This window comes from Rattus rattus, chromosome 6 (assembly GCF_011064425.1).
Source record: "Rattus rattus isolate New Zealand chromosome 6, Rrattus_CSIRO_v1, whole genome shotgun sequence".
Taxonomy (NCBI): domain Eukaryota; kingdom Metazoa; phylum Chordata; class Mammalia; order Rodentia; family Muridae; genus Rattus; species Rattus rattus.
In genome coordinates this window covers 75,707,536-75,719,917 of record NC_046159.1, presented here as the reverse complement: position 1 = coordinate 75,719,917, position 12,382 = coordinate 75,707,536, and the positions used below count along the sequence as shown (strand labels likewise).

Here is a 12,382-nt window from a genome sequence, read left to right as displayed (position 1 = left end):
TGCAGTCCTGGGCAGAGCTAGAGCACTAGGAGACCTCAAAGCCCATCTACACAGTGACACTTCCTCCAACAAGGCCATAGCTATTCCAACAAAACCCCACCTAACAATGAAACTTCCCATAGTCAAACCACCACATCAATTTAAATTTTTTAAAAAAAAAAGACCTGAATATCTAGTCTTTCGTCATTCCTTGAAAACCCTTTCCACTCAAAATTATTTAAAAATTACTCGGATTTTCTTCTAAGACATTTAGTGTTTTATTTTTCACCTTAAAAATTAGCTGAAGCTAGATGTGATGGTGTGTATTTACAGACTGAGCATATGTGAGGCTTGTTTACAAAGGCTTGATACAAGCACAAGGCCAAGCTGATCTGCATAGCGTGACTGTCTCAGAATAGCAAGTTATGGATAAATAAACACTAAATCCATAAAGCTTCTCTCATACTGTAGTAGGTGATGCACCCAATAGTGGTTGCATCAGAACCTTTAGTAAATACTACATGCTTATGTCAGTCAGTTTGAAATGCCATTTTCATAATGTTATTTGATGTTACACAATGGAAGAATGTTTTTCTTATCTGTTTTTATTCACCTAGAATGTCTGTGGCCAGATATCATATTTGAATGTGTTAAATTCATCCCGACTTTTAATATTTTCCCCCATCCTTCATGTTTGACAATGGAACAGTCTTGATAATGTTCATGTCGTAGCACAGTTCTCCAGGAAGCTCCTTGCTCTTGAATATTGAAAAGTTCATCATATTGTGAAATCCAATTCAATATGATGTGAGTAAGGTGATGCCCTTCAGTTACCCCTGCCATAAAAGCCCATCAGATACATAGCTTATTTTCTTGTAATGAAAGAATACTGTTCAAATTCTGAGGGTTTTAAAAATGTAGTTTTGACCCTCATTAAAGTTTGCTATCTGGGGCTAGAGAGATGGCTCAGCAGTTCAAAGAACTTTCTGTTCCTGCAGGGAAGACCTGGGTTCATTTTGCAGAACCCACATGGAAATTTAAACCCATTTATAACTCCAGTTGCAAGAGATTTGATACTTTATTCTGGGCTCTGCAAGCATCAGGGAGCTCAGGCAGTACACATTCATGCAGAACACAACTTTCGATCTGAACCATGGTGGACATACTGACCCGCTGGCTGCTCCAAGTCACCATGGCCCTGAAGGCCTGCAGTCCCTGTTGCCCCCTACAAGTCTGGCAGCTCTGGCGAATGGCTGGTTGCAAAAGACCTGGTTGCCCAGGTCTCATCCTTGGTTACCTGGTCGGCCCCTGTGCCGCCTGCCCTGTGGGCCAATCCCCCGGGGTTTTAGCAGGGCGACCTTTCTTGGATGCCATCTTCACTCAACTCCACTGCCAAGTGTCCTGGTTCCTTCTGGAGGGATCGAAGCTGGTACCTGTGGTCAAAGTGGCAGAGGTCAGGGGACCTGCCCACCACTTGTTGCTGGGGGAACGAGTGGCCCTTAACTCCCTGGCCCGCTGCAGTGGGATTGCCAGTGCGGCAGCGAAACAGCTGTGGAGGTGGCCACAAGCACCGTAGCTGAAGAAGATGCCATCAGAATGGATTACTGCAGCTTGTTGGGCTCCTTGAGTCACACATCTTTAGTTCAGAGGCCAACAGGACATACCTAGCATTTACCTAGGCTTGCTACTAGCTCTGCCATCTCCAGCTTGTGTGACTTGCCAGTTTTTGGTTTTGCTTGCCTTGGTTTTCTCATCTGTGAAATAGGTCTAATAAATGTTCGGCCTTACTGGGCTGTTGATGACAACTACATATATTTTGTGTGTGTGTGTGTGTGTGTGTGTGTGTGTGTGTGTGTGTGTGTGTGTGTGTGTAAATCTAAAAAAGATCAAGTCTTGCCATCCACGGTATAAAATAAGAGTTCATTCACAAGTTTTGTCCATAGTGGCTTCAACTTCTGTGTGATCATTTCAGTGCATGCCTGTTTGTTGCATACCATACACCACATCTTTGGCAAATCTTGATTTTTTTTCATCTTGAACTGGTGACAGTAATAGCAGTTTAATCAGGAGCTTGGCTCTTGAAATTCATCGGTTGCTGTATGGAGCATGACACTTGATGTAAATCAAGTGCTCAGCAAATGCTTCTCAGGTTAACCATGTGAACCTATGCTCTGTCACAGCTTAAATTCAAAGCAGCCCTGAAGAGCCAGATCACTTTCAGTGAGGCTTTAGGGAAAAGGCAGAGAACGTTCTTCTTTGAATTGGTTCCCTTGCCTGAATGGGAAATGACCAAGCCTGGCAAGGGGGAGGTAGGGTCAAGTCTTAGAAAAACTCTACGTACTTCGAGATAGTAGTAACAATTTCCTTTGTGATTTATCAAATGTCTGATGAATTTAGTGTTTTGACAGAACAAGTGTTTTCCCTGTGAATGCATGTAGTTAACGCTCCTTCTCCCCAGGAGCAGGGAGCTATGAGAAGAACCAGTGTGCCCTCTTTCTGTAGTGATGAGCTCATTCTCCTCTTTCTCACTCAGTATCTTTCCTCTGCAGACCCACTCGGAGGAGAGGCCCTTCCAGTGTGATGAATGTAAAGCCTTGTTCCGCACCCCCTTTTCTCTGCAAAGACACCTGTTAATCCACAACAGTAAGTCACCGTCCAGGCGGCTGAGGACACAGTTAGCTCCAGTGTATTCTCAGATGCTTTAATAGATACCTCAGAAGAGCATGGGGAATTGTTAGATAATCTGTTTAAAACATGAAGAAGATAGATTGCCTTGCTTTCCTACATATCATTAATCATTTTATGAGATATGAGATATTTTATGTCTTATCTTCCTAGGATTTATAATTAGTATATAAAAAGATACCCTACATTCATTATTCTCTGAACATTGTTTTAAAACATAGCCTTCCATTCACTTTTAACTATGATGACTGAGGGAATATGTCTACCTCTGTAAAACATGGATGGAGCCATCTCACAGGTCAGGGTTTTATTAGCTCAAAGGCTTAACAGTTGTACTGGGTCAGAGTGAACATCTAATTCAACATCTTTTTAAAGAGAAATTGAAAATATTGAGTCTGACAGGAGAGTAACTATTGAAACAGTAGATCCCATATTGCTCCAGGTGTCGATAGGCAGTCCACCTTTCCTATTTCATGTAAAATTTCTGATTCTGTGCTTATTTGGGGAGGTAAATTTTTTATTAAGTTATAAACAGACACCTATCTTTTAAGAAATTGTACACGTAAAGCTCCTACTGCTGTTTGAGTTAGGCACTGTGACAGCTGGTTGTACATGGTGGTGACTTAGAAGACAGTTTCTCTGTTCAAGTTAAATTTCTAATATGAAACTCAATGTTTATATATGATGGTCGTGATCGTGAGAAAGGAAGCTGCTCCTGTAAGAAAAAATGGGGCTGTGTTTCTAGTCTAGTTTGTCACTTCAGCTGTTAAAAGTGGTCAGCCTAACTTCCAGTTTCCTCATAAAGAACAACTTTATAATTAAAGAGTGAAATTTGTTGTACCACAGAGGGACTTATTACATTAGATACCTTAAGACAGGGATGAATTTTAGAATAGATTATACAAGTGATATTCATTCATCCCATAAAATTTGTGCAGCTTCTTTTGGCAAGCTCAGGAATTTTTTCTTGGGAAAAATAAAATTTTATTCCATATAACAGCAAGGAATTTGTAACATCAGTGATCTGATACTTTCAGTGCACCTTCTTGATTCTCAGTAGCTGTAGAGAAAGGACCGAAGGGACCAAAATGGCTTTCGAGGCTATGCTGTGTGCTCTGTAGCTAAAATGATGATGAGCAACCCTAGAAGAAGCTTTCTGAAGCTACACTATGGTATCTGGCCAGAAAAGTCCACCTCCAAGATTTAAGGGCTGAGTAAGCAGCGCAAGGTGCAGACAGGCATGAGTGAAGACTGGTGGGTGAAGACAGCAGGAAAACCAGATTGGCTAAAACACAGAGAGCAGAGTGCTAGGCCTTGTTTCACACGGTGTTAACATTAGAGCTGGTTTAACTTCAAGACATGAAAGCTATTATTCTAAACACACATCTTTTCCATGGACTGAAATGTCAGCCATTTGTCTGCTTCTTTCCTTGTACACTTGTTCAAAGGCAGGTCTTTGGCTAGCTTCTAGGTGTTAAGGTCGAAAGTTCTGATAAAATTAAGGCAGAGAATGTGATAGAAGAAACACATCAGAATTAGGAAATTCTGATCTTTTAGAACAATGAAATGTGAAATCCGGTGGTGCGTCTTGACTGTTGACTTGTATTCTAAGGTGAGAGGACTTTCAAGTGTCATCACTGCGACGCCACGTTTAAGAGGAAGGACACGTTAAATGTGCATGTCCAAGTGGTCCATGAAAGACACAAGAAGTACCGATGTGAGCTGTGCAGTAAGGCCTTCGTTACACCCTCAGTGCTTAGGAGTCACAAGAAGGTAAGGGAGGACTTTGCAAGACAGACTGCATTGTAAGGGCTAACTGTCATTACTGACTATCATGTGACAGGTTATATTAATTTATGATATGCTTGCTGACCATGACAAATGTATGATTATACTATCCCAGAAATTCCTGTTTTCTCGGTTTTCAGAATAGACATTTTCCCATGAAATGACACGTCAACATTACATGTATATTGTGTGTAACCCTTAGATTTACTGATATGTAGCCTTGGGAAATAGTAAGACTGTCGACTTTCAAAATTTTTTACTTAGGAGGATGGTTTTTTGTAGATATGTGACTAGCACCTCAGGTAGGCTGTTTTTATAGAACTAATTCAAGCGTTTGCAGAAAGTCCAGAGCACAAGAAAAAAAAAAAAAGATTCAGTTCACATGAAACAGTTTCTTTTGTGATTTTGAGATTATCTTTTTGTATTGTGCTTGTTATATCAATATGTCAAGCAAATTGAGTTTACTTTTGTATTCCATAAATAAATTCACAGCATTGTAATGAATGCATTTTAAATTTCTTTAAAATTGCAAAGCTATTTTATGATAGACAGTTAAAGATTCCAAAATGGTGAAAGCAAGGGAGCCTAAAACCTGTTCACCTCCATGTGGACAGGAAGGAGGGAAGGAAATTACAGGAAGAGTCTGGGCAAAATATATTCCTAAGTATAACCCCATAGTGACACTTTTGAGCAAGGCCCTACGTCCTACCTTTCCTCACAAAAAGGGCCATCAGATTTGAATCCATCACTGGATTGTATCAAAGGATTCGTTATTTGACAATGTGGAAAAGCCATTATACACATTCATTAAGGTCTTTATCACTAGTTCCCTAGGCAACTCTTTCCCCATAGCAGTTTTCCCTCCCTTTCCGCCCAGTCCCTCCCAGCCACCTCTCCTCTCCCCACCCATTCCTCTGTTTCACTTCAGAAAAAGGCAGGCCTCTCAGGAACTTCAAAGATGGCATATCAAGTTACAGTAAGACAGGCACATTCCCTCATATTAAGACTGGACGAGGCAGCCCAGCAAGGGTCCCCAAGACAGGCAAACGCGTCAGAAACAGCCCCACTTCCTCTGTTAGGAGTCCCTCAAGACATCAACTACACAGCTGTAGCATTTGTGCAGAAGACCTAGATCAGAGCTAGGCAGGCTCCCCAGTTGTTGTATCAGTTTTTGTGAGCCCCTGTGTGTTGAAGTTTATTGATTCTGTGGGTTTTCTTGTGGTTTCCTTGACTTTTCTCACTCTTACAGTCCTTCCTCTGCTTTCTCCAGATTCACTGAGCCCCCAAGAAACTCTTAGACAACTAATTGGTGCTCTTAGTCAGCTAGTATCAGACAGTCCCCCCTTTTACTAATGCCGGGGCTACTGTTGGAAAATATTCTCAAAGCAACATTATAAAGAACATGCAGAAACCTGAAGAAACTACTTCTTGCTGGTCTCTGCAGCACTGCTCAGTTCCCAACTTTTCTTTGTTCTAAGTTTCAAAATCCCTGCTACTTCACAGATTGCTCTGACGCCTTGGTCTCTGGAATGATGGGTTTTGTTTTGTTTTTCTTTTTTTTTTTTTTAATTTTGTTTATGCTGGTGGAAAATTAGTCTCCTGTTGGTTCTCTGAGGCCTTAACATACTCTGTCTACCCCACTTTCTAGAGCCATCAGCAGTTTTGTTTTGCAATCTCATTAGTTAGTTTGTTTATGTGGTGGTGATAGAACCCAGAGCCTCCTGCATGGTAGGCGACCATCGTTGCACTGGGTTGTATTCCCAGCCCTAGTCACTGATTTCATTAAAATATGCTTTACTGGTGTTTTTCTCTCTTTCTGGTATAATTATTTTATGCCTGCAAAATAAACATGTGGAGGGCAGAAATTCTCTATCCAATTGAATGCTCAATTAACACCTGCTGGAGTCCAAAGTCAAACTAAATATATATGCTTTCTATGTGTAGTAAAATCTACCCTGACAAGCGTAGCATAGGTAACAGATGACTTTCCTGAGATTACTTCTGCCCTTTCGATTGAACTATGCTCAAAGAATTTGGAAAACGATTCAAAGAAAATGTCTCTTGGCAACAGTCAAGGGCGGCTCTGGCCCCATTCTGATTATGTGGTTTTGCTCCATGCACTGGTTTTATATAACTTAATCATGTTTAGTTAGACAAGGACTACATAAAGGCTTAAGCAGTAAACTGCAGAATTATTTTCAAATTAACACTAATGCATGCTTCTAAGCGGTCTTTGAACCCAAGGGATTATCTATGATAAATAGTTTAAAGTCGCATTGTGACATTAAATCATTTTAATGAAACATAATCCTGGAAAATACAGATTTACTATTGTCAGAGGTACTAAATCATCTTTACCAAAGCCTTTGTATTTATCAGGAACCATTTTTATTCCTGTTTAGACACACACAGGAGAAAAGGAGAAAGTCTGCCCATATTGTGGCCAGAAATTCGCCAGCAGTGGGACCCTGAGAGTTCACATCCGGAGCCACACAGGTATGAAGAATGGCCGGGGAAGAAAGACTGGAAGTCAGTATTAGGACAGAGAGCGCTGATGTCCGGAGAGCTCCTAAACCAGTCAGCCTTTTTAGGGGGATTGTCAGAACAGTTCTTTACTTGAGAAGAATTCCAGTTGTACAGTTTTCTCCAAAGGTGAATAAAATACTCGGGAGTAAAGGCTTTGCTTTGCAGTTGAAGTATAAGTGATACAGGATTGTGTTGGACAGAGACGGTGCTGACAGCCTCACTTTTTATGGAGACAGAAAGTCTCTTCATCCACCTGTAACTTATACCAAACGTTGTCTTTCTTAATTCAAAAGTCTCTGCCTTCCTCATCAAACTCTGGCAAGTTTTACTTCGCCTGCTATGAGGAGACTGTGATAGCTACTGATTCAGAAGGGGCCCAGAGGCCACACTCCTCACTCTTACTTTTCCTCTGCAATGTCTCTAGTGAAAGAGAACGTGACCACTGGGCCATGGTGAATAGCTAAATATTCTCGAAAGAAACTTGACTGCACTTTCTCTACTGGGTAAACAAAATCATTCTTATACTCTTTCTGTTTTCTAAATAATCTTACCCTTGTGTGAATTATCTTCCCATTAAGCAAAATGCATTTCATCGAATTATGTAGCTGAAGCTTTCTGCTCAGAGGCCACAATATGTGACTTAAAAAATCATTTTTCCACATTTGACTCAATGTCTAGAGTAATAACTGTTTTGTGGATGAGGAAATATTAGTTTAATTTTGTGGCTAAAGAAAGCTAAAAGACAGGCCTTTAATTTAGGATCTTAGAATAGTCACTCATAACCTGTAAATGACACCCATAACCAGTAGCAACAAACCAACCACTGTGTATAAACACTGCGGATGCCTGAGAAGTTATCTAGAGAAAGCAAGGGTTTTAGGACAAAGTTCAAGGTGGGTCCAACAGTTAGAAGGTGGCAAAAAGCAGAGAGAAGCCAAAGGGCAAGAGCAGAAGAGAGCCATTGGGGAACAGGTGTCATTGTGCCCACTGCCTGCAGTTGCCTGCAGGGTGCTCATTGCCCTCTGACAGCAAGGCCTGAACAGTTCTAGTGGGGAGCATGGATGTTCCTGGACATCTCTCCTTCTGTGTACCTGGGGCCATGTGGAGTTGGGTCTGGTGATGGCAACAGTGAAAACAACTGTCTTCTCTGTGCCAGTCATTCTTAGTAGACATTGCTGTCCCACTTCGAGAAAATTGTTCCAGCTTGTATGTCTGCATAGATGTATCCCTGTGTTATTTTAGATAAAAGGAGAGAAGAAAGTTTATAGGGAAAGTAAGTTATATCTGCATATCAGAGTAATATACCTACAGAAAATAATCTCAAAGACACGTTTATGTGACTAAATCAAGCTTGGTATCATGTCTTTAGAAGTAAACACTTAGACAGTTCAGAATACATTAAGGCATAGGTTCCAGCACAGAGAGGATAGACCCAGTCAAACAGAACTTGAATATTCCTAATGACTCCGTCCTTGTGGACTTCATGTACTTTCATCTGACTTTGCTGGTAGACGTGTAAACAGCAGAGAAGCATAAATGACGAATGCTACACAGTACTTTGAATGTTTTAAATGCTATCTTCAAGTTCAAGATTTTTATATAATAAAGTATCAGTATGTCATGCTTGTTCCTACTGTCTAATAAGATCTCATATTTATATTAATATCTATATTAATATAGTATAACATACATATATAAATATATAAAATTATATCTAAATATAAATTTATGTCTATGTAACATGTTACATAGAAATATATAAGCAAATATACCTATACATAAGTATAGATGTATATATAATATTAATATATAAATTAATATATAATATACATTATACATACATAATATATAAAACAATATATAAATTAATAAATATATAAATATTATGTGTCTTATTTAAATAAACATATTTATATAAAAAGGTATATTTAAATATATAGTGAAAGAATATTCTAAAAATTCTAATCATTTCACATTGGATATAGCTTACCATATATCTGGCTCTGGGCCAAATTGAGGCATGGTGAGCCAATGTATACATTTATGTAGATAGATAGATTTTTTTTTTAGACACATTCAGGGCAAGGAAAAGGAGTAGAGTAAATGTGTATTTGAGCAAAGAACTGTATAACTGCTTATTTATAACTTATAAGTGTGTAACTTAGAACCCTTTCAGAGCCCCATTTTCCAACCTGGCTTTGTCTCCTGTGAATGACAAGTCTCCTCAGAGATAGCCTGCAGAGTGGCTGGAACAGTGTGGCAGAGCTGAGGATGTCTAACTGGTGGCTGGTTGCTGCAGCAATCTTGCGATGGGTTTCTCTTCCATGTGTGAATAAACAGGATTTCATCCATCCTCTAAAGCTGAGCATCTCCTTACCCCAAGAGCTGACACAAGGCTCACTGACTTCTGTGGGTGTTTTGTGCTCAGTCAGAAGAGCAGCTGAGCTTCTGCTTGTGGATTTGCTAAATTACAGTTTTCTCTGCCTCTGTGAATAATATGATTTTGCTCATCTTTTTTTTTTCAGAATATCTGAATTTTTTTTTTTATTAACTTGAGTATTTCTTATTTACATTTCGAATGTTATTCCCTTTCCTGGTTTCCGGGCCAACATCCCCCTAGCCCCTCCCCCTCCCCTTCTTTATGGGTGTTCCCCTCCCCATCCTCCCCCCATTACTGCCCTCCCCCCAACAATCACGTTCACTGGGGGTTCAGTCTTAGGAGGACCAAGGGCTTCCCCTTCCACTGGTTCTCTTACTAGGCTATTCATTCCTGCCTATGAGGTTAGAGTCCAGGGTCAGTCCATGTATAGTCTTTAGGTAGTGGCTTAGTCCGTGGAAGCTCTGGTTGCTTGGCATTGTTGTTCATAAGGGGTCTCGAGCCCCTTCAAGCTCTTCCAGTTCTTTCTCTGATTCCTTCAACGGGGGACCCGTTCTCAGTTCAGTGGTTTGCTGCTGGCATTCACCTATGTATTTGCTGTATTCTGGCTGTGTCTCTCAGGAGAGATCTACATCCGGTTCCTGTTGGCCTGCACTTCTTTGAATCATCCATCTTGTCTAATTGGATGGCTGTATATGTATGGGCCACATGTGGAGCAGGCTTTAAATGGGTGTTCCTTCTGCCTCTGTTTTAATCTTTGCCTCCCTATTCCCTGCCAAGGGTATTCTTGTTCCCCTTTTAAAGAAGGAGTGAAGCATTCACATTTTGATCATCCGTCTTGAGTTTCATTTGTTCTAGGCATCTAGGGTAATTCAAGCATTTGAGGTAATAGCCACTTATCAATGAGTGCATATCATGTGTGTTTTTCTGTGATTGGGTTACCTCACTCAGGATGATATTTTCCAGTTCCAACCATTTGCCTATGAATTTCATAAAGGCATTGTTTTTGATAGCTGAATAATATTCCATTGTGTAGATGTACCACATTTTCTGTATCCATTCCTCTGTTGAAGAGCATCTGGGTTCTTTCCAGCTTCTGGCTATTATAAATAAGGCTATTATGAACATAGTGGAGCACGTGTCTTTGTTATATGTTGGGGCATCTTTTGGATATATGCCCAAGAGAGGTATAGCTGGGTCCTCAGGTAGTTCAATGTCTAATTTTCTGAGGAACCTCCAAACTAATTTCCAGAATGGTTGTACCAGACTGCAATCCTAGCAACAATTCCACTTTCTCCACATCCTCGCCAGCATTTGCTGTCACCTGAGTTTTTGATCTTAGCCATTCTCACTGGTGTGAGGTGAAATCTCAGGGTTGTTTTGATTTGCATTTCCCTTATGACTAAAGATGTTGAACATTTCTTTAGGTGCTTCTCAGCCATTCGGCATTCCTCAGCTGTGAATTCTTTGTTTAGCTCTGAACCCCATTTTTTAATAGGGTTATTTGTTTCCCTGCGGTCTAACTTCTTGAGTTCTTTGTATATTTTGGATATAAGGCCTCTATCTGTTGTAGGATTGGTAGAGATCTTTTCCCAATCTGTTGGTTGCCGTTTTGTCCTAACCACAGTGTCCTTTGCCTTACAGAAGCTTTGCAGTTTTATGAGATCCCATTTGTCAATTCTTGATCTTAGAGCATAAGCCATTGGTGTTTTGTTCAGGAAATTTTTTCCAGTGCCCATGTGTTCCAGATGCTTCCCTAGTTTTTCTTCTATTAGTTTGAGTGTGTCTGGTTTGATGTGGAGGTCCTTGATCCACTTGGACTTAAGCTTTGTACAGGGTGATAAGCATAGATCGATCTGCATTCTTCTACATGTTGACCTCCAGTTGAACCAGCACCATTTGCTGAAAATGCTATCTTCTTTCCATTGGATGGTTTTGGCTCCTTTGTCAAAAATCAAGTGCCCATAGGTGTGTGGGTTCATTTCTGGGTCTTCAATTCTATTCCATTGGTCTATCTGTCTGTCTCTGTACCAATACCATGCAGTTTTTATCACTATTGCTCTGTAATACTGCTTGAGTTCAGGGATAGTTATTCCCACAGAAGTCCTTTTATTGTTGAGGATAGTTTTAGTTATCCTGGATTTTTTTGTTATTCAGATGAATTTGCAAATTGTTCTGTCTAACTCTTTGAAGAATTGGATTGGTATTTTGATGGGGATTGCATTGAATCTGTAGATCGCTTTTTTGGTAAAATGGCCATTTTTACTATATTAATCCTGCAATCCATGAGCATGGGAGATCTTTTCTATCTTCTGAGGTCTTCTTCAATTTCTTTCTTCAGAGTCTTGAAGTTCTTGTTGTACAAATCTTTTACTTGCTTGGTTAAAAGTCACACGGTACTTTATATTATTTGGGTCTATTATGAAGGTGTCGTTTCCTAATTTCTTTCTCGGCTTGTTTCTCTTTTGTGTAGAGGAAGGCTACTGATTTATTTGAGTTAATTTTATACCCAGCCACTTTGCTGAAGTTGTTTATCAGCTTTAGTAGTTCTCTGGTGGAACTTTTGGGATCACTTAAATATACTATCATATCATCTGCAAATAGTGATATTTTGACTTCTTCTTTTCGATCTGTATCCCGTTGACCTCCTTTTGTTGTCTGATTGCTCTGGCTAGAACTTCAAGAACTATATTGAATAAGTAGGGAGAGAGTGGGCAGCCTTGTCTAGTCCCTGGTTTTAGTGGGATTGCTTCAAGTTTCTCTCCATTTAGTTAAATGTTAGTGACTGGTTTGCTGTATATGTGGCTTTTACTATGTTTAGGTATGGGCCTTGAATTCCTATTCTTTCCAGGACTTTTATCATGAAGGGTGTTGAATTTTGTCAAATGCTTTCTCAGCATCTAATGAAATGATCATGTGGTTTTTGTTCTTTCAGTTTGTTTATATAATGGATCACGTTGATGGTTTTCCCTATATTTGTTCTGCAATGTCTGGTTGCCTTCAAGCCTGCCAGCTGTAAACAATTCC

At 40.0% G+C, this 12,382-nt stretch overlaps 1 protein-coding gene across 1 annotated transcript in view; it reads left to right on the top strand.

Moving 5' to 3' along the window:
• The window catches only part of Prdm5 (PR/SET domain 5), a 158,618-nt gene that overhangs the window by 99,253 nt on the left and 46,983 nt on the right, over positions 1-12,382 (top strand). Inside the window, exons 10-12 of the mRNA XM_032906371.1 lie at positions 2,529-2,622; positions 4,277-4,437; positions 6,855-6,948. Of these exons, the coding sequence (XP_032762262.1) occupies positions 2,529-2,622; positions 4,277-4,437; positions 6,855-6,948 (349 nt within the window). The remainder of the gene's footprint in view (positions 1-2,528; positions 2,623-4,276; positions 4,438-6,854; positions 6,949-12,382) is intronic.